Source organism: Dendropsophus ebraccatus, chromosome 6 (assembly GCF_027789765.1).
Source record: "Dendropsophus ebraccatus isolate aDenEbr1 chromosome 6, aDenEbr1.pat, whole genome shotgun sequence".
In the NCBI taxonomy this organism is placed as follows: Eukaryota; Metazoa; Chordata; class Amphibia; order Anura; family Hylidae; genus Dendropsophus; species Dendropsophus ebraccatus.
The window spans coordinates 104,016,482-104,039,851 of NC_091459.1; the positions used below are offsets into that span (position 1 = coordinate 104,016,482).

The window sequence follows — 23,370 nt, forward strand, 5'->3', positions numbered from 1 at the left end:
CTGCTGACCCAGAATCGAGGAAGGCAGTAGTCTGATGATTTCGTCCTGAGAGAGTCCGGATGGAAACTGGCATAGACAGACTTGGAATGGTGGCATTCACACCTAGGGACACCTGTCCCACCGGACCTAGGTGCGAGCATTTTCCGGATGTTTGGGGACGTAGGGGACATCCCAGCCGGAAGTGATCGGAACCCCCGCAATAGAGACAGAGATTCTGCTCCAGGCGCCGGATTCTTTCATCAGGCGTCAGGTGAGCCCGTTCCACCTGCATAGGAATCTCAGGAGAGGGTTGGGACATCGAAAGGTCAGGATTCTGGAAAACCGGCGCCAGCTGGGGATGGCGACGGGAACGGGTTAGTAAATGTTCATGCCGAACCTCCTCCTCCCTCTCCGAAAAACGAGTATCAACTCGGGTGGCCAGTAGAATGAGTTCGTTCAGGGAGGTAGGCAGGTCTCGGGCAGCGAGCACGTCTCTCACACGACTAGACAGGCCCTTCTTGAAGGTGGCCAATAGGGCGGCCTCGTTCCAGTCCAATTCGGCTGCCAGGGTGCGGAACTGGATGGCGTAGTCACCAACAGAGGAGCTGCCTTGAGAGAGGTTGAGGAGAGCAGTCTCGGCTGAAGAAGCACGGGCAGGTTCCTCAAAGACGGAGCGAAACTCGAATAGGAAGGCCCGGAGATTGGCAGCAACTGGATCATCACGGTCCCACAGTGGCGTGGCCCAGGCCAGGGCTCTACCCTCTAATAGGCTGATGATGAAAGCCACTTTAGAGCGCTCGGTGGAAAACTGACTACTCAAAAGTTCAATGTGCATGGTGCACTGAGTCAAGAATCCTCTGCACAACTTAGAGTCCCCAGAGTACTTGCTTGGGAGGGCCAGTCGGAGTGAAGAAGAAGCGTCAGGAGGTGGTGTGCGCTGGGCAGTAGTCTGCTGCTGTAAGGCGGCAGTGAGTTGCTGGATCTGCTGTGACTGTTTCTGGATTTGTTGCGCCTGCTGAGTGACCACTCTGGCGACGTCACGGAGATCGGGCACCTCGCCGGGATCCATGGTTGGAGCCTACTGTAACGCCCGGAGTAGTGGATCCACTGGACCGGCACCAGCGATGGCACAAACCTCACCAGGGAGCGGAGTCTAAGGGGCCGCTGGTTTTCACCAGAGCCCGCCGCAAGGCGGGATGGACTTGCTGCGGCAGGCGACCCCCAGGTCGCTACCCCTGGCTTGGTTGCTGGTGTCGGCAGGCGAGGCGTGGCAGGAGATGGCACAGGCAATAGTCTGCAGATGAGAGAGCACGTGACAGGCTGGACACGGGAACAGGTGGAGTGACAGGGGAACAGGAACCAGGAACAGGGACTTGGGACCAGGTAACGGACAGGACTCAGGAACAGGGACTTGGGACCAGGTAACGGACAGGACACAGGAACAACAGGGAGCTGGGTTAAACGCTATGGGAAGCATGTAGAGGCTCCAACACAGGGGACAGGGCATGCTGGGATTTATAGGGGAGTGATTGGTGCAACTAACCAATTAGGGACGCACTGCCCCTTTAAATCTGAGACAGCCGGCGCGCGCGCGCCCTAGGAGGCGGGGACGCGCGCGCCGGCCGGCACAGCGGGAGACAGGAGCGTGGAGAGGTGAGGCGCCCCCCGGGGCCGAGGTGATAGCAGCGCCGGGTCCCCGAGTATGGACACCGGCTGCTGCATGGGGCAGGAAGCGGTCGCGGCGGCGGCCCGGAACGCGGGACGCCGCCGCGGCTGTGACAATAACTTTATTAAAATAAATGTATAATTTTTTATTTCTGCATCATTTTACATTGATTGTCAGCAGTAAGGGTCGCCATGGGCCCTCGGCTGCCACCAAGGTTCATGACTTGCCAAATCTGAGTGATAAAAGGGAGCATACTCATTAAAATACAAAATACAATGGCTGCTGAGGGGGTGGGGCCTATGCAGCAATGATGTCATGTAGGTGGGACCAAAGGTGGCATTGTAGGCGGGGCTAAGTGATGTGAATAATTCAAAAAAGGGGTGACAGTGTCACTTTAAGTGTTTAGACCCCAACCAATCCTGTTAATGAGCTACAAGTAGTATGTGCTTAGTGTGTCCTCTCCCATCTCTGTGTTACATGAGCTGGGCGGACTCCCAATGCATATCTATGGGGCCGTCCAGTTATCATAGACATTAAAGCGACTCTGTACCCACAATCTGACCCCCCCAAACAGCTTGTACCCTCGCATAGCTGCTTTTAATCCAAGATCTGTCCTGCGGTCTGTTCGGCAGGTGATGCAGTTATTGTCAGAAAAATTTAATTTTAAAATTGCAGCTCTGTGCCCTACGGGCGTATCTGTGCCCTAACTTTGCTCCACCCCTCCGTCCCTCCTCATCATTAGGAATGCTCCAGACAGATTGCCTCCTATTCCCCACCTGTGTCAGGCCGGCACATGGGCTGGATCGTTAAGGACCTGTGCAATGTTCAAACAGCAGCAAATGTTCCAGTGGCATTCCTAATGATGAAAAGGGTGGGGAGGAGGGACGGAGGGGGTGGTGCAAATTTAGGGCATAGATACGCCCGTAGGGCACGGGGCTGCAATTTTAAAATAAATTTTTTATGACAATAAGTGCATCACCTGCCAAACGGACCGCGGGACAGATCTTGGATTAAAAGCAACCAACCCGAAGGTACAAGTGTTTTGGGGGGGGGGGGGGGGATTTTGGGTACAGAGTCGCTTTAAGGGAAAGAGAAGCGCACTAGAGCATGCTGCTGTCCCCGCTCATTTAACTGATCAGTCGTGGTCTAAGTGTTCCCTAGCACATGTCAAAAGATTTTTTTTTAAGTGACAGGTATGCTTTGTAATACTAAACACAAAAAAAAACATATTCAGCTTTAATCAATGTATTAATAGTGGTCACTGTTCATTTATAACATTTTTTTCCCTCTTTTAGTGGGACCATCTTGCTTGTTCCACTGACATTGTAGAGGCTGTCATTGGAAAAGATAGCGACTGGAAAGTAGGAAAGACAAAGCTCTTTTTAAAGGTAAGATTTTGAATAAAAATCCTGGCAAACTAGTATAATTCATTACTAGAATCATATGCTGAAGGCTTTTATTTGGACTAAGATGGAGTAGGATTACATGTTTTTTCATCCCATTGAAAGGTCTTATTTTAACAGGAAAGATGAGGGACTATTTAAGATAAACCCAGCAAACAATGGGTGAGTGGGGCTATCTTTTAGGCTACCTCCATAGCAAGGCTGCCATCTTGAAACCACCATATTGGATCAAAGGTAAATTCTTCCAATGGGAAGATGTATTTGTAGCATATCAAAGAAGAGTGGGATTTGCCTCAGTAACTGATTGCTGCAATAAGATTTGCAATATCCCTTGCGGTTCAAAAGTTATCAGCACAGAAAGTTGCTCTGTGTACAACACCATTGACAATACATTGAACATGTCAAATAACTGTGCATCACAGGGAACATTCCCGATGCAACTTTCTGTGTTGATAACATTTGAACCACAAGAGATTTTGCAAATGATTGCAGCAATCTGTTTTTGTATATACTAAATGACCCCCTTCCCATTGGAAAAAAACTTGCCCTATGGCAGCTTTTAAGATGGCAGCCATTATTCATACATACAGATAAAGATAAGTACCTCTACCCATGGGGGTATTCAGATATGTCATTTTCCCTTTTGTTTATAAAACAAAACAGTGTCCTGTAACTTTTGACTCACCCTATAGTTAAAAAAAAAATCTACGTGTTTCTAATCTGCAGTTGCAGATTTTACTGCAGATCCACAGCGAAATCCAGAACCATGATATTCATTTTGGACAAATATGTCATGTGAGAACCTGCCCTAATGGAAAAAAATTATGTATATACTGGATTTAGCAGGATGCCTATCCTATAGCAGTCATTGCATAGGCTTACATTGTACGAAATTCATCAGGATCATGAACTTTGTAGGGATATGTACCTGCACCTTTTATTGAATCTGACGGGGCAGTTGGGTGTAGAACCTAAGTTAAGACTGGTGTACGAGTACGCTGGTCTTCATAAAAGCCCCCCCCCTTAATGTTTTACAGACAAAACCATTCCTAGTATAGTCAGTGAGGTTTATTGGGCACTGCTTCTTTTCATCATCCATCACTAAAAATATGCCAAGCAAAAACTATAACCAATGATTTGTGCAATATGTAGATTTGAGATATGTATATTCAGATTTAGATTTTACTATACCTTTGCTGCAAGAACATCCCATACAAACAGGAAAGTAAAGTGTTTGTTTCTCGCTATTCTTTGTTCAGGACCAGCATGATACAAAACTGGAGGTGGAACGTGAAAAGGCACTCATATCCAGAGCTGTTCTGATTCAAAGGGTATTAAGGGGATTTAAAGACAGGTATGGTGGCATTGTATAAAGACAATATTACCATTTGATGTGTTTTGCATGACGTTGTTTGAAATAGTTTTTTGTATGCTCCCTTTCACAACTCAAACTTCGCAAGTCATTCATGTGCTGTTTTAGATAATACCAGGCGACTAGTGTAATTGGTACCTTTATTGTAGCATATTAGCCCGTGATAAAGAACAAGAAATGTATTATTTCTGCTCAAACAGTATAGCTACTCTGGGGCTTGTAGTCACGGATATCTCAGTGCTTATTAAGCTGTATTATTCTTAATGCACCAGATTTCTGGATCTATTTAAGAAAAAAACAATAGCTTACATGCTTTCGACCACATTATGTATTTTAGGCATTTTCCGCACACTGCCTGGCAAGGGGACGTGTGTTAGAGGCAATGGAGTGTGGCTTAGTGAAAAGGGTTGTGGCTTGAAATATGACACCATGCACTAACTTTTTTTTTTATTCTAAAATTCATGTATGCCTTAACAAAGTTCTGTAATGTTGTTATAATTGTTCATTGACTTAAAGTATCTTTTTTTTGCAGGAAACGCTTTCTTAGGAAGAAAGAGGCTGCTGTGAAGATTCAAGCTGTGTGGAGAGGTTACCATGGTAGGAAATCCTACCTCAAGGTAATATCGTTATACTATATTGGCTTTTTATTCATTGCAGAGCTATAGTTTTTAGTGAAATGCGATCATCATATTCTTCAGAGGTTCCATCTCTTTTGTTTTAGATGCAACATGGTTTCCAAAGGCTACAGGCACTTATTAGAAGCAGACATGTACGCCTACAGTATCAAAGATCTCAGGCAATAATTACAAAACTGCAGGCCAGGTGCAGAGGTTATCTACTAAGACAGAGGCTTGCACGACAAAAGAATGCCACCCTTGTTCTTCAGACATACACCAGAGGTATGCTGGCTCGTAATATGTACCGGAGGATGAGAAACAGTGTAAGTATGACAGAGGCAAACTGAACATTCTGGCTTTACCTTGTTTTTTTTTTCTTTAAGAAACCATTTAAAGATTTGTGCTATATCTATAGAGGAAAAATGTGCAAATAGAGGAAAAATTTAGAGCACTCAGTGGTCATTTTACAATAAAGGAAAGTTCTCATGAAAAAAAAAAAATCAGAGGCAGGCAAGGGGGTGCGATAACATAATAAAAAAAAGTATACTTACCCATCCCCATGCCCCTGCAGAGCTGCCTTAATGATCGCTGACAGCTGATGCCCCCCATGAAACATCATGTACCTCCTTGATGGGTTGCTTTCTTAGCCAATCAGTGAGCGGGACATGACCTATCCGAAAGCCTCCCAAAAACGTCACTGGGCGGCTGTCGGAGAGTGGCGCTACAGGGCACGGAAACAGGTAAGTATACTTTCTTTATTATATTCCTGAACCCCCTTCCTGCCTGTCATTTTTAAGTTTTGTGGAATTTCCATTTTCACACAGTAATATTAGCCTTTTTTTAACTCTTACACTGTGTTCCCAAAGTCTTTTTTGGCCGGTTCCCAAAATGACGACTGTAAAGAAAAATGGCCAGGAAACAAAAAAACTAAAACATAGCCTAAACTGTGTATTTTGGTTATAAAATTTGATAAACATTTGTAGATTTTTTTTATAATTCCTAATCATTCCTAAGTACAGTATGTTCTTTAATTTTCCAGAAATTTGGAGTAAAAAAAGACCAAAATACAAAAAAGGCAATAAAATTGTAAAAAAAAAAAAATTATATGAAAACCAATTAAACATTGTCAGCTTTTTTTTATAATGATTTTCTTTTAAAGCTACAAACACTGTCAAAAAGTAAGTGTGCAAACCTGAATTTGCTTTTTTTTAAATACAGGAGTTACTAAATCAGCAACAATTGGCAATGGAAAAGAAAAGGAAGATGGTCCAAAAGGAGCTTTTACTACAGCAAGAGAAGGAAAACCTAGAAATAGTTGAGCAAGTGTTTGGATTTCTACCTCTCATGGTAAATGTTGATCAAATAAGTGGATGGATTCATTTTAAATAATATAAATGTGTTTATCTAAGTACAACCAATCTGATGAAACCTATTCTTCTGCAAGGACCTAGATTCACAGTCTTTAGATGAAATAGACCTGGACACAATTCCACTTGAGCCAGAAAAAGTGGTGGATCATCTGGCTGAATTCACTTTTCCGAAGTTTGCTGCTACCTACTTTCAAGGCTCTGCGACAGACATCCATATACGGAAGACGTTACATCAGCCGCTGTTATATCACGAAGACCATGGTGATGTTCTAGTACGGTTGTCCAGCTTATATTAAATATGTGATGCTTTTAATACTGATGTTTTATTTATACAATTTTTTTTATAATACCAATTGAAATTCAATGAAGAGAGTGAACTTAAAATTTAAAGCCAAATCCATAATGGTTGCTGGAAGACTGGACAGTAGAGATGAGTGAATCCAAACTCTCTGCATTTGAATACCGGTGTCTGAAAAAGCTGGAAGCAGCCCTAGGGTGTCCTGGAAATATGAATACAGCCTATGGGCTGAGCGTTTGGGTTAGGTTCGCTCATCTCTACTGGACAGTCTTCTGATATGTTAGATTTGGCAAAACACTGACAGATGACTGTGATGTACTGCATAAACACCCTAATTTCTACCAGACAAACAAATACAGATGCAAAACATTTAATTCATATAGCTACTCAAAGCTAATTGAAAAAGCTTTTCAAAAAAGGAAGGAAATACACCCCTCAAATAAATTGATGGTGTCAACAGATCAAATGAATAACACAATCCTCCCCCACAGACGCACACACCAAAAACGTATCAGAAAGAAGACTTATAGATAGCTGAGCAATGCAAGTGAGGCACCTCAATGTTGCCTGACATAAAAAGTACATGAATGATTTAAGCCACTGGTAAACATGGAAGTTTAAAGTGGTACTGTCATTTGGGTTATCCAGGATTATTAAAGCACAGCTACTTTCTGACAAAAAACAGCACCACCCCTGCTTCCACGTTGTTTGTAGCATTACAATTTTGATGAGTGGTGCTGTTTCTTAAAGAAAGCCAAAAACTGAAGGTGCCCATGCAAATTAGGTTAAAGTTGCTAAATGACTGACAAAAACTGGCTAACAACTAAGACAATCATTCGTCAGGTTAAACTGAAATTAAAGATGAGCCGGCGGAGGTTTGGGTTTGTACGAACCTGAACTCTCAGGTTCTGATTCCAACTGTCTGTCTGCTCCAAGGAAAGGGTGGATACAGCCTGAGGACCACCTGGATAACTGAGATACAACCTATGGCAATGTTCACATGGCGTAAGACACGGCCGTTCTTTGACCCGGCCGGGTCACAGAACGGCCGGTGTCAGAGAAGATCATCCCAGCCGGTACTGCAGTACCAGCCGGATAAACTTTTTTTTTTGATGAATTGGGATGCAGGCGCATTCATGTTCGCCCGCATCCCAATCCACCACTGCACACAATGGAGCGTGCGGCAACAGCTGCACGCTCCATTGTGTGAACTGACTGTCAGTTTTTCGCGTAGCCGCTAGCTAGTATACTGTCTTCCTTTGGAATTCATCCATGAAATTCATGTGTTTAAAGTTTTTGGGCTAGTAAGTGGACAAAAAACTTTCGTTCACAAACAGACTTTCAGGGAAGAATGCTCTCAGCACATTCCCATATTGGCTTATTCCTTCCTGATTATCTTGTTGAAGGAGGAAATAATAAAAATCGGGTCAAATATAAAAAGCAGTATAGTGTAATATAAGATTATCTGTATACTAGAATCGGTCATTCTGTATGGGAATATTATTTGATTTTGCCCAGCTTGCAAACTTGAAAATGAGACAGATAGTTTTTGTACATATGGATCCTATATGTTTTATGTATATCCTATTGTATTTATCTTTTAGGCATCGTTAGCAGTTTGGAAGATTATTCTACGATTTATGGGCGATGCTCCTGAACCAGCATTATATGCTGCCAGATCCAGTAGCCAGAACAGCTCTGTTATTACACAAATCTATGACACATTAACCAGAAAGAGCAATTTACAGGCAGGAATGAAAAGTAATATGCAAGAAGTGAGTATCAAAAAAGGAAGAGTGTGGATTAAACGTCTTACAAGCAGCCGTATTAGCTTGCATGCAGGACCTGGACTTGCCACTGTTTAAAGAGACGGGCCCCAGTCCGGCCTGCAATTCAGTATTGTAAACAGCATTTAGGGAGGTGACTATAACTTCTTTTTTATTTTCATTACATCGTAACCCACTTGTAATAACTTTTTTTCTGGGGTTAAAGGGGTTGTCTGGCGCTAAAAAATTATTCACAGAATAACACACATTACAAAGTTATACAACTTTGTAATGTGTGTTATGTCTGTGAATGGCCCCCTTCCCCGTGTCCCACCACCCCCACCCGTGTACCCGGAAGTGTGGTGCGCTATACATACCTGTCATGTGCCGACCACGGTCTCCGATCCTCAGCAGTGACGTCTTCTTCGGGCGGACGGCGGATCTTCCCGAGTGCCGGCCGCCCTCTGCAGCGTCATCCGAAGCTCAGCCATGATTGGCTGAGCATAACTGTGCTCAGCCAATCGCGGCTGATGACGCGGCCACGTCATCAGCTGCTCAGCTGCGATTGGCTGAGCACAGTTATGCTCAGCCAATCGCGGCTGAGCTTCGGATGACGCTGCAGAGGGCGGCCGGCACTCGGGAAGATCCGCCGTCCGCCCGAAGAAGACGTCACTGCTGAGGATCGGAGACCGTGGTCCGCACGTGACATGTGAGTATAGCGCACCACACTTCCGGGTACACGGGTGGGGGTGGTGGGACACGGGGAAGGGGGCCATTCACAGACATAACACACATTACAAAGTTGTATAACTTTGTAATGTGTGTTATTCTGTGAATAATTTTTTAGCGCCGGACAACCCCTTTAAAGTTTACCCTTTAAAATCAAGTAACACATTTGTAGTTATAAACTATAATTAACTTATTATAGCATTTGCATCAAACTAAAAATGTATCCTTTTCAGTCACCAAGAATGAATCGAAGGGCAAAATTCTCAAAAGAAATTTCCTCCATGAAGTTGAAGAGGTCATCAAAGTTAGCTGGGCAGGTAATACTTGCACAATGCAGTATTAAGTTATTATTAAAAACACTTCTCTCCTAAAGTTAATCCCTTAACATATTTAAAGGTTTTGATCTGCCATTTTTGTAGCTTGTCTTTGGATATGTTCCATTTTATCAATATCTTTTCATAGGTGAGGTCTCCAGAACTAGAAACAGTATTCCAGATGTGGTCTTACTGGAGCTCTATACAGCGAGATCACAATTTCCCTCTTACTACTGGTTATACCTCTGACACCACCTTCATCCAACACTTTGTGATACTGTCAAATAAATAAATAAGATTAGCTCTATCCTCTGTAAAGCTATGTGTCACGACCGGCAAGCACAGACAGGACAGAGACAGTGGGCTTTATCTGAACCCACCCCCTGACCCTACCCACTTGCCTCGGTCGACCCTAAACGGTCGCGGACAACCACGAAGGCAATCCCTACGCTGAATAGGTGCAACACATAAAATGCAGACAGACAGACAAACACAATAATGGAAGGTCAACTTGCCAAGTCAGAAACCGAACGGCAACGCTGTACAGAATCAGGAAGAAGCGGGTAGTCAGGGGACAGGCAAAAGGTCAGAATCCAGGCAGAGCAATAGAGAGGGAATCGGGCAGAATGCAGGGAAGAACTGGGGAGCTGGTATCAGAACAACTAATAGCCAGCAATGTGAGCTGGCAGTGACTACACTTTATACTGGGTCAGGAGGCCGTAGCAGCACACCATTGGTCCGACCTTCTGATCCCAGATACACAGCAGCTTGGCATGCTACAGACCGAGTGGCGGAGCGATCCGCCCCTCAGCCTGAGCGTGATGCCGTTTAGCTGCACAGTCTGGGCGATCGCCACGAGTGACACGGAGCCGCGGCGACCCTGGTTACCAGATACAGAAAAGGCACAGCTAGTTTCTTGTAAAAACAGTGCCACTCCTGTCCTCAGGTTTTGTGTGGTATTATAATTCAGCTCTATTCAGGTCAATGGAACTAAGCTGCAGAACCACCCAAACTAAGGACGGGAGTGGTGCTGTTTCTGGAAGAAAGCCACCATGTTTTTATAAGTCTGGACAGCCTCTTTAAAGTGACTCTGTACCCACAAACTGACCCCCCCCCCCAAACCGCTTGTACCTTCGGATAGTTGCTTTTAATCCAAGATCTGTCCTGGAGTCCGTTTGGCAGGCAGATGATGCAGTTATTGTCCTAAAAAAAACAACTTTTAAACTTGCAGCCCTGTGTCAAATTGGCGTGGCCTAGAGTACCCATGTCCTGGGATTGCGACACTCCTCTGTCCTTCCTCCCCACCCTCTTCATCATTAGGAATGCCCCTAGAACAATTCCTCCTATTCATCACCTGTGTGAACACTGCACATGAGCTGGATTGTTAAGGCCCCCCGTGCAGTGTTCACACAGATGATAAATAGGAAAAATCCTGCCTGGGGCATTCCTAATGATGAAGAGGTTGGGGGAGGAGGGAAGGAAAGGCTTTGCAATTCTAGGGCATACACACTCTAGGCCACACCAATTTGACACAGGACTAAGTTTAAAAGTTTTTTTTTAGAACAATAACTGCATCACCTGCCAAACGGACCCCAAGGACAGATCTTGGATTAAAAGCAGCTGTAAGAAGGTACAAGTAGTATGAGGAGGCAGATTGTGTGTACAGAGTCGCTTTAAGAACCATGGGATGGATACCACTGGCTTATTTAAACTACGTTATGGTTACTCTGAATGGTTGATCTAATTTTTTTTGAGGGGCCATTTCTGACACTTGCTTTAGGAAACTAATTTTAGCCTATGTCCATTTATCTCATATTAGGTTTATGTCTGAATAATAATACTGCCTCCGTAACCAGGATTTGCACCATTATCCATCTACCCCTTGTGTTTGTGCAGACTTATAAATTAATTTTTATACCGTGCTTTGTAATAAGTATGATTTTTCAAATGCATTTTGTCTTTCAGCATTGAGAGCTGACAAATATATGTGAAGGCCATATTTTTTTATGATTATTATTATTATTATTTTAGGTTTCAAGTCAATTGAGCAGTGCAGCAGACATTCCAGAGGAGAGCTCACTTATTGATAAACCCATGTCAATGTTGGAAAAAGCACATTTTATTGTCGGCAATGGAATCCTGAGGCCTGAAATAAGGTGAGAAATGTACCGCACACTTTTAAGCACAGTTGCACATCCTTGGTAAGGAGTCTTTTCCTACTCATTGGGGGATATTCACTTCTTAAAAATTAATAGTGAAGAGGGGATGTTATATAAATTATATAACATATAAAATAATCCAAAGGAAACACTTTCATTAGATTTATAACACTCCTGTCATGGCCATATTAGTTTTGTCACGAAGGCAGTATTATTTTTTTTGTTATAATTTCAAACATAACATAATCAGACTGCTGCATTATTGCCAACATAGGACTGCCAACTACAGCCCACATATTAGCACTATATTGTGGCCGAACGATACAGGGCAATATATAATAATGGTTCCATCATAATACTGATGAAAAGGCATATTGACAGTTAAAAAAAGTCTCCTTTAATGACATTGTTTCCTAGGGATGAAATTTACTGTCAAATCTGCAAGCAACTCTCTGGGAACAATAACAGGAATAGCTATGCCCGTGGCTGGGTCCTACTTTCACTCTGTCTGGGCTGCTTTACACCTACAGAAAAATTCTCCAAGGTAAATCACCTGTCTTGCTTAATAAATAAATAAAATATCTGTGTTCCCTGACAGTTTGCTGGATTACCCTATGAAAGCCAGGAAAAAATGTACATACTGCATATACTATCTACACTCACCGGCCACTTTATTAGGTACACCTGTCCAACTGCACGTTACCACTTAATTTCTAATCAGCCAATCACATGGCGGCAACTCAGTGCATTTAGGCATGTAGACATGGTCAAGACAATCTCCTGCAGTTCAAACCGAGCATCAGTATGGGGAAGAAAGGTGATTTGAGTGCCTTTGAACGTGGCATGGTTGTTGGTGCCAGAAGGGCTGGTCTGAGTATTTCAGAAACTGCTGATCTACTGGGATTTTCGCACACAACCATCTCTAGGGTTTACAGAGAATGGTCCGAAAAAGAAAAAACATCCAGTGAGCGGCAGTTCTGTGGTCGGAAATGCCTTGTTGATGCCAGAGGTCAAAGGAGAATGGGCAGACTGGTTCGAGCTGATAGAAAGGCAACAGTGACTCAAATAGCCAACCGTTACAACCAAGGTAGGCAGAAGAGCATCTCTGAACGCACAGTACGTCCAACTTTGAGGCAGATGGGCTACAGCAGCAGAAGACCACCCGTTACTAGCATGGTGTACCTAATAAAGTGGCCGGTGAGTGTATATTTAAAGGGGAATTCCAGCGACTACAAACTTACATCTTTTCACAGGGTAGGGTATAAAAGTCTGATCACAGGGGGTCTGGGACATCCACTGGGACTTCCTTACTTCCTCCAGGCTTCAATGTTTGAATTGTCTTCATTTCTCTTTTTAATCCAGACAAAATGAAATGAATGAAGGAGATTCAGTGCATCTTACAATACAGTGTATTAAGTTAGTTACAATAAATAAAATGTTGTGCCCTGTGGACACAGCCCAACTAACTTCTTGTATATAAGGTTGATCAATAACGAACACTGTATACTAAGCTTTGATTATGAGTTGCTGTTGTAACCCTTCACAGGTTATTGTTGTAACCCTTTGTGAGATCACAAAGAATAAAAGAAATCTAGAAATAATTTTTAAAGGGGCTATTTGGGGAGCAGAAAATGGCTTAAGTCTTCTGCCCCCTGGCACTCACTCCCGACAGGCACACAGTAAAGTAAGTGCTGGGAAGTGGAAAGTTCCTGCGGTCTTCTGCTCCCTGGACAACCCTTTTAACTGAATACCATAATTGTTTACAAAATCAGAAGATATCTTTTTCTTCAGTAGGTTTTATCTTTTTAACATCATGTTAACTTTTACAGTACCTGCAGAATTTTATCCGTGGCAAACAAATAGCACACAGCTCTGTATGTATGAAACAGCTGATTCGAACTATTGCTAATGGTCCCCGGTCAGAGCCTCCCAGTTGGTTAGAGTTACAGGTACAGAGTATAATCTGAAAAAAATGCCTCAAACTTGTATCACTGTGATTATTGATTTCAAGATTTTTCAAGATTTTGTTGATGTTTCAGACATTAGGGCGAAATTTATTATTCTTCATCTGTTTTCTGGCATTCAAAGGGTGCAAATATTTTTGCGGGACTTCCTGGCAGATTAACATAATTCACACTAGAAACTTGCACAAATTACACAAAAAATCTACTACAGTTTACAGCTCGGATAGGACATGGACAGTGCAAGAGATGAGCAAAGTATTTTCTGAGTTTTTTAAGCATTGTTTGCTTTTAAAAAGTCTCTTGCACCTGAAGTGTCCAGCAGGGGGCGCAGTATATGTAGAAGTTTAGAAGTAGAAGTCTGTGTAAAAATCCATGTAGAAAGTAAATGTAGTGGAATCTTCCCGATCCCTCTTGTCCCCTCCCTTCTACTTCTATACTTCAACATATACTCCTAAATATACAGTGCTCCCTGCTGGACACTTCAGGTACATAATGTGTGTTAGCCACCAATGTATTTTATGGAGAAAGTATATGTAGTGGAATCATTCTGCATATACAACATATACTTTCTACATAGACTTTTACTTACATACTTCTGGACCCCTTCTGGACACTTCAGGTACATACACCCAGGTTGTGACGTCACATTTTTTTAGAGATATTGAAGCCTGTCTGATCTACTAAATTAAGGGAAATATCACTATATGTGCATTTCTCATAAAAAGTGTACATTAGGATTTTGTCTAAATTTGCTTATGTAATAACATATTAAAGAATAGATTTTGCCTGGTGTTCTCCTTCAAGTAAAATATATGTTCAATAAACCTCCCTTCTGGAGACTAACAATTTTATTGAATAGATTGTTATTCTCCAGAGGGAGGGGGTGGATTGAACATCTATTTTACTTAAGCGGATAACCCCTATAAATCTTCTTTGTAATTGCAATATTGTTATAGGTGATTTGTATCTTTACATTGTCTTCTTTAGGCATTGAAAGGTTCAGCACCTCCAGAAGTGCCTGTCAGGATCATGACTGGTGAGACTGTGGTCATCCAAGCAGATTCGGCCACTTCTGCCAAGGAGATATGCAGACATATTGCCCAGAAACTAAAGATGAAGGATATATTTGGTTTTTCTGTTTATATCTCAATATATGATAAGGTTTGTGAAGGTTTTTTTTATGTACACAGATTGTAATGTATAATACTACATTAATATTGCCTATAAAACGAATGTATGCATGTGTATTAATTGCATTATATCAGTACATATAGTACCTTTATAAGTACAAAGTGTAAACTACCATTAGTATATCAATAAGGGTATGTGCACATGACAATTCTTTGGGCGGACGGCCAAATTCGACAGCAAATATCACGGAGCCTATGGAACGGGCAGAGTCTCCGTGGAAATTCCATACTTTGCACATACCCTAAAACAATGATCTTTCAATTTATAAACTTCAGGTGTGGTCACTGGGAAGTGGATCTGAGCATCTGATGGATGGTATCTCTCAGTGTGAGCAGTTAGCCAGGGAAAGAGGAGACCAAGAAAAGCATGCTCCTTGGCGTCTCGTTTTCCGCAAGGAAGTTTTTACACCATGGCATAACTCTTCAGATGACCCTGTGAGCACTGATCTCATTTACAACCAGGTGATACGTGGCCTATGCTTTGGAGAGTATCGCTGTGAAAAGGTAAGTGAGAAACTGTCACAAGATGTTTAACTGAAACTGGCATTAAGGGTCCATTTACACAGAGAGATTATCTGACAAATTATCTGCCAAAGATTTAAAGCCAAAGTTAGAAACAGACTATAAACAGAGATCAGGTCATAAAGAGAAGCCTGAGATTTCTCCCCTTTTCAAATCCATTCCTGGCTTTGGCTTCAAATCTTTGGCCGATAATCTGTCAGATAATCTTTGTGTAAATGGACCCTTAGGGGAACCAATCACCACGATCAAGCTGACACAGCTACCAGATGCAGCATACAGCGCTCCCACACAGCTCCTATGTGTGGTGTTTGTCTGTAAGGGGATGTTCACACTGAGCAAATACGCCCGAATTCCGCGGCGAATCTCTCTGCCGCGGAATCCCGCTGTGCTCAGTGTCCTGCTGTGAGTGAATGAGAGGGCGTGCGCTCCTCCACTGCCGCCACTCTCTGCACAAAGAAGTGACATGTCACTTCTTTGAGCGGAGAGCGGCGGCTGTGGAGGAGCGTGCGCTCTCCCATTGAGATGATATGACACACTAAGGCAGGCGTAATTCCGCACAGGAGAGTTCCGCTGTGGAATTGCGCCTATTTTACTCAGTGTAAACATACTCTTACTGTAGTTAGTGGTAAAACATCTATGATTCCAGTGCCCAAGGCAGGGGATGAGCCAGGACCTAGTCATCTGGGCCTGGGCCGTGAGTGACTAGTCAGAACACTCTCCCAGGGGTGATTGACAGGCAGAGAGACTTTTATAACAAAGAAATTTAAACTGTAGATATAAGTCTTTGGAGGGATTTTATCAAAGCTGTATGCCAGTTTTCTGTCACACAAAAGTTGCATACGTGTACCAAGTTTATTATCTAACACAGTTTTTTTTTTTTATTATTATTTTTATTTGGTTCTCATACACATAAACGCATGACAGTATAATTATCTAACACAGTTTAATGTCAATACTTTTTATTGCTCTTTATTATTAATTCTTTTTACTGCCATTCAAAAGTGTCTTGAAAGCGTGGCCAGGGCATCACTTTTAGGTGATACCTTGAACAACTGCAATAAGGGTGTAGATAATCTCACTGCTTACAGAGCTGTGTAGCCATGTAAGCACTTTGGGAAATATATTCTCGCTGACACTTTCCCTTTAAGAAATAAAAAAGGGGTACCTATTACATTAATGTAAGTTAATAATGCAAATGTTATACATTTATCGAGTTCTATGTTAGAACAACCTTAGAGGGTCACTGCCGCATGCTGTCCACTGTTCAATGTGCAAATGTAGCTTGATACAGGGGATTGAGTTGCCAACCTTCTCCGTGCCGGGTGAGTTCCATGCATAGGTCCTTATTCTAGGGCTCATGCAAGGAACTTGTGGGACAGTTGCCTTAGAAACCCAATACCTCAACGTGAGCTCCTTCTCCCCACGCCAAAATGCAAGCACACATTATAGCGCTTAATGGCCGTGACCCATTAAACAACTGTCCTATGATTTTTTACTTTCCATTATGTATAAAAAAATTTCTCTTTCAGGAGAATGATTTAGTGGAGCTTATTTCTAAACACTACTACATTAAATATGGTGAGGTCTTAAAGGATGAATACATACACAATGTCCTAAAAGACTGCATTGCTGCAAAACAATTGGCCTCTAAGCCCAGCACCTATTGGGCAAACCTAGTGAAGGACAGTCAAGCTAAGGTAATAAACATCCCACAGTATGTGTAATGAAAACCTTGTCTTATTTCTTATCTTTTTTTATTATTATTTTCTAATTTTAAGGAAGTCTGTCATTTGTTTTTGTTGGATAGTTGTTTGGCTATAAAAGTAAACGTATAAAATAAAATTATTTCTCAGCCAGGTGTCAGGGCGTGTGGCTGAGATGCTCAAGTGCCAAAGCCTAGCTTCCTGATGCATAGTTGTGTGTTTTCGCTTTCGATTTTAGACATTAGAGGAAATGATCAGAAATTAAAAGTAACACTGTGTTGTTGTTGAAACCTTGCCATATTAAAAATTTAAGGAAGCTCGCCCAAACCTGCCGTGTATGAGAGTTTTCTGACTCTCCTTTATTGGCAGATGCTGTGATTTCAAGAAAGGTGCATAAGATGACTCTGTCATGGCCATACAGTCCCTCTTGGCCAAATTAGAAACCTTTGGTTTTGGTTGCATCATATAGGTCAAGCCCATCAAAATGATACTCTTGCTTAAACTATATGTAACTCACCCCCCCCCCACCAAAAAAAAAAAAAAAAAAGAGAATTAATACATATGTATTTCACATTGAAAGGAGGCAGGGTTAAAGAAGTTCTCCTGCCAAAACATACTGATGACCTATCCACGTCACCCATGCTGATCAGCTGCTTGGCACCCACACTATATACACAGTGTACGGAGTTTGACTCTGTTTATTGTGTAGCGATGGCGATCTGTAACTACAGCTCAAATTCTTTTTACTTTACTCCCGCTGCATTTCATCAATTAATAGTGTCACCTAGGCTGGGCTTAAGACCCCGTTCACACTACGGAATCACTACCTCGTGGAACCCCCTCGCGCAGACTCAGCACTCAATTCTGCCTTTTATCAGTTTGAATGGGAGGGCTTGCGCACCTCCGCTCCCCACGCCTCTCAGCTCAAAGAATTGACACGTCAGTTCTTTAAATGTAGAGGCGCTGAGAACAAGCTCTCCCTTTCAAACTGACAGAAGGTAGGATTCGGCGCAGAGGGAGGGTTCTGCACGGAATCTCAGTGCCGATTCCATTGTGTGAACGGGGCCTGACAGCAGTAGGGCCTCATCTCCTGGCTGGGTAGAGGGCCACACTATCATGAAGACCCACCTAGGTGAAACTGTCCACTTATGAATTAGAGCGATTTTGGAGCAGAAAGAAGACTCTTTATCCAGGTATATATTGAATGTGCAGCATCTAAGCTTAGATGGTGCAGAGAACCGCACACAGAGTAATTGGGGTGACAGTATCACTTTAAAGGGGTTATCCAGCGCTACAAAAACATGGCCACTTTCCCCCTACTGTTGTCTCCAGTTTGGGTGGGTTTTGAAACTCAGTTCCATTGAAGTAAATGGAGCTTAATTGCAAACCGCACCTGAACTGGAGACAACAGTAGGGGGAAAAGTGGCCATGTTTTTGTAGTGCTGGATAACCCCTTTAACAGGGAGCTGATCTGCAGTTATAGTTCAACACCGCTACACAGTGAGCAAAGACAAACTGCTTCACTGTTCACTGCTTAGTGCAGGTACCAGCTGACCGGCGTGGGTGCCGGGTGTTGGCACACCATCAATCAATCCATTTTGCCTGGAAAACAACTAACTTTAACCTGGCCTGGTATAAGTTGAAAAACCTATAGGATGGAGGAGAAATGGCAGCACCAGATGCCCAGTGCCACTATATAGCGGCCAAACTGTTTCACATTTTCCACTAGGGAGGTCTTGAAAGATACCATGTGTTATCTCTAATTGATGTCCTGACATGCCCTGATTGATGACAGACCCCACATATGGAAACTTAATAGAAAAACGTATCTACCCTATCCATTCTGAATCTAGGCATATTCTACATAAAGCCAAGCAAGTCTGGACAAAAGTTTTGTCACCCCTGCCTTCATCCATCTGTACAGCCCTTTGTGGTATAATGCCCAGCCCCAACAATTTCTGAATATCCCAGACCAGACTAGATTTCTTATTCATACTGTCTACTACTTAGGTGAGATAATTGCTTTTAAAGATCACAAAACCTTCTGAATGAGCAATTTGAGTTGCCAAACAACATATAACATGCACAAATCAAGCACCAGAATACGCCGACTTCCACAGCTCCAAAGCCATTGTATCCTTACTTAACAACAGCTTCATCTCCTTCTTATAAGAGGCAAAGAGCAACACTAAATGGGAATCAGCAGTGGGATATGTGGAGACAGCCACGTAACTATATATTATACACCTGATATACCCAACTACACATAGAGTAGCCAAATAATATATATAATATATATATATAATATATTTATGTCCCAATAGTAGGCGCATACCTATGGCAATGCTCATAGATACAGGGACACTAGGTCCAAAAAAATGTGGTTTCTGAATGATATTATGGGTGCCTCTTTCCAGTAGATTATGCTTATTAGGGCTGACAAACCCCTTTTGATATTCTTCTTCATAGAATACAGGGAGGTGCTTTTACAGGCAAGAAACCTATCCTCTTAAGACTAGATGAATAAGTCACATGTGTGAGCAGATATCTAGTATATAAGAAACATATATCTACTCCATGGCATTTCAGATAAATTTTACACTGAAATTTGGTGAAATTTTGTTCGGGTATATGGTAACATCTTGCATAGAGGGAGCATAACGCTTACATGTATTTACCAATAGATCATATAGTGCATTTTTATATTTCATCTAATGTTTATTTTTCTTAGGCTCAGTATATTACAGAGAAGATGTCAGCATTACAAGTAAAGGAAACTATAGTAGATTACTCCCGCCAGCAGTGGCCCTTATTATTTTCAAAGTTCTTTGAAGCCTCTAGATTTGCAGGTAAGTTAGGACATTAGGGCATGGCTGTGACTCACCTTTATAATGACAGCGTATTGCATGATATATGGTTTATAATTATGAGATTTGAATAAGGAGATTATGATGGTTTTACTATGACTTTTCAGTATAAAAGGAGTTATCCCATGCTGTGTAATTCCCCATAGCTTCGACTATAGAAAACTGCTAGCTCACGACACTGGCAAGGTGGTAATTGTGCTTACAATAGTTGCCAATTTCTTCTGAATCAGACAGTAGCTTTACGATACCAGGTACATCACTATGGGGTTTTTACATGAACAGACCGGCACGGGGATGCCGCTGTAGCGCTCCATTTTTTGAACTGCCGCCCGTTTCCCGTTCATGACACGGTCTATTCCTGAGCACCGGCCGGGCATGAAGCTCCCTTCCCCTGTGACATGGCTCCATTAGAAGCAACAGATCCTTATCACAGAGGAGAGGGGAGATCGTTGGAAGAAGTTGAATTTCCCCATAATAACTTTCAGTATCTTACTTATATATTCTGCAGGACCCAGCATCAGCAGAAACCACTTTATTGTTGCAATAAACTGGAAAGGAGTGAGTTTCCTGGATGAGACTGAAAAAAGGTTGTTGGACCTTACTTTTCCAGAGTTAACTGGTATCCTCACAAAAAGGTATGCCTAGCATTGACCTTACGTTTTGTATATGTAAAACTCGAATAGAACTGCACAATATGCAGTGGTTTTAGAACCTGTAGTGAATGAAACCATATAGCTAAAAAAAAAAAAAAAAAAAAAAGTCGTAGTGTGAACATAGCCTAACACTGTGAATTGAATACAGTAGTGCCGATTGCTGTTTCTACATATTTTTTACACCTATACAAATACTTGTTTTATGGGGTAAGAAGCCATTTTTGGCCAGAAATAAATGAACGGATGAACTCTACAGAAAATCGCTCACTATAGCAGGTTGTGTAAACCAAGGCAGAGTATTCATGAAAACAAAGCATAGTAAACTGCCAGGCTGCAGTATATTCTAGCCTTAAACCCATCTACACCAGGACACAACAACCAGGAGGTGATGGCTGGTTGCCATCTTATGCTACGCTCTGTGTAGTTTTTGAGAATCCTACTGTCTTATTGTGGTCACTGGGGGCACTGGCTAACTAGTCTATCTGTTGATCGGATTACACAAGATTTATCCTCTATCCTGTGAACAAAAGATAAATATATATTAAAATAAGTCTCAATGCTGAATGTCAACAATTTCGACCCATAGTCACCCATCAGGACAGAGTACTGGCCACTGCCATTTTTAGCCACTATTTATAGAAGCTGAGGCAGCACCTGGCTCTTTACACAGCTAAATTACATTACTCACATAGCTGCACCACTTAAACTAGGAGGATCCTTCAGTCCTTACCGGGACCAGACTGGGACTGAAAATCAGCCCTGGCATTTCAGAGCACACAGGCTCACTCGCCGTGCGGTGAAAGGTTATGAGGCGATGTTGTGAGTGCAGCATGGCTACATGTTGTATCATCACGGCCATGACTGGAATTACTAATAATAACACAGTCAATGGGGTCAGAAGCTTCTGTCTCTGTACTGTGTAGCTGAGCTGCAGTTACAGGTCGTCACCACTACACAGTGTACAGAAACAGTCTGCTTCCAGCCCCCGTCACCATGCTGAGTTTAACACCACCACCGCATACTGACTAATACCACTGCATACTGACTAATACCACCACGTACTGACTAATACCACCGCATACTGACTTATACCACGGCATACTGACTAATACCACCGCAAACTTACTAATACCTCTGCATACTGACTAATGTCACCACATGCTTACTAATGTCACCACATACTGATCAATACCACCGTATACTGACTAATACCACCGCATACTGACACCTCCACATACTGACTAATACCACCACATACTGACACCTCCACATACTGACTAATACCACCACAAACTGACTAATACCACCGCATACTGACTAATGTCACCGCATACTGACTAATACCACCGCATACTGACTAATACACCACATACTGACTAATGTCCCCACATACTGACTAATAGCACCTCATACTGACTAATACCACCGCATACTGACTAATGTCACCACATACTGACCAACACCACCGCTGCTACTGAATAACATCCACTGTACACAGATCACTATCACCTCATCCAGTCATACAGAGGAGGACGCAGCTCCACACAGGTTCTACATTACAGTGCAGTTACATCAGGTGACTCACAGGGGACATCTTCTCTGATCGGAGTTCTTCCCTTTTCATTTTCTTCTTCTGCCCTGGGCCATTATAAGACCTTCTCCGAGCCACGAATCCACAGAATCTGCCAGACAGAAATATTAGGCTCCTTACTCTGGCACCATCCGCATCTCTCTACAAACTGCACATCTGTATTGGCCCCTTTACACCCTCGTTTAGTGGGTAGGCTGACTCTATGTGACCCCCTTTATAGTATATACCCCCCTCTATGTAGCCTCTGTATAGATGGCTCCCTCTTCCCCTATGTTGTCCCTCCCCTTGTAGATGGGCCCCTTCTCCCATCCCACCCTTATAGATGGCCCCTTCTCCCATCCCAGCCTTATAGATTGCCCCTTTTCCTCTCCCACTTATAGATGGCCCCCCTCTTCTCCCTCCCTTATAGATGGCCCCCTCTCTCCCCCCCATAGAGGGCCCCCTCTTCTCCCCTACCCCTTATAAATGGCCGCCTCTTCTCCCCTCTCTTATAGATGGCCCCCTCTTTCCCTCTTCCTCCTTATAGATGGCCCCCTCTTCTACCCTCCCTTATAGATGGCCCCCTCTTCCCCTCTCCCCCCTTGTAGATGTCCCCCTCTTCTACCCCCCCTTATAAATGGCCCCCTCCCCCCTCTTATAGATGTCCCCCTCTTCTCCCCCTTATAGATGGCTCCTTCTTCCCCCTTATAGATGGCCCCCTCTTCCCCTCTCCCCCTGTATAGATGGCCCCCTCCCCCCCCAATAGATGGCCCCTTCTCCCATCCCACCCTTATAGATGGCCCGTTCTCCCCCCCCCTATAGATGGCCCCCTCTTCTTCCTCCCTTATAGATGGCCCCCTCTCTCCCCCCCTATAGATGGCCCCCCTCTTCTCCCCTACCCTTATAAATGGCCCCCTCTTCTCCCCCCTTATAAACGGCCCCCTCTTCCCCCTTATAGATGGCCCCCTCTTCTACCCTCCCTTATAGATGGTCCCCTCTTCCCCTCTCCCCCCCTTATAGATGGCCCCCTCTTCTACCCCCCCTTATAGATGCCCCCCTCTTATAGATGGCCCCCTCTTCCCCCCCCTTAGATGGCCCCCTCTTCTCCCCCCTTATAGATGGCCCCTTCTTCTCCCCCCTTATAGATGCCCCCCTCTCCCCCCTTATAGATGGCTCCCTTTTCCCTCCTCTTATGGATGGCCCTCTCTTCCTCTCTCCCACCCATATA

General features: G+C 43.2%; 1 protein-coding gene across 2 annotated transcripts in view; it reads left to right on the top strand.

The window, feature by feature from the left end:
* The window catches only part of MYO7B (myosin VIIB), an 83,771-nt gene that overhangs the window by 42,522 nt on the left and 17,879 nt on the right, over positions 1–23,370 (top strand). For both annotated transcript variants that reach the window (XM_069975476.1, XM_069975477.1), the window contains 16 exons: positions 2,941–3,033; positions 4,308–4,402; positions 4,953–5,037; positions 5,142–5,360; positions 6,256–6,384; positions 6,482–6,679; positions 8,310–8,480; positions 9,434–9,517; positions 11,546–11,670; positions 12,091–12,217; positions 13,503–13,622; positions 14,625–14,798; positions 15,104–15,331; positions 16,879–17,046; positions 19,784–19,901; positions 20,428–20,554. In XM_069975476.1, the coding sequence (XP_069831577.1) occupies positions 2,941–3,033; positions 4,308–4,402; positions 4,953–5,037; positions 5,142–5,360; positions 6,256–6,384; positions 6,482–6,679; positions 8,310–8,480; positions 9,434–9,517; positions 11,546–11,670; positions 12,091–12,217; positions 13,503–13,622; positions 14,625–14,798; positions 15,104–15,331; positions 16,879–17,046; positions 19,784–19,901; positions 20,428–20,554 (2,261 nt within the window). The remainder of the gene's footprint in view (positions 1–2,940; positions 3,034–4,307; positions 4,403–4,952; positions 5,038–5,141; positions 5,361–6,255; positions 6,385–6,481; positions 6,680–8,309; positions 8,481–9,433; positions 9,518–11,545; positions 11,671–12,090; positions 12,218–13,502; positions 13,623–14,624; positions 14,799–15,103; positions 15,332–16,878; positions 17,047–19,783; positions 19,902–20,427; positions 20,555–23,370) is intronic.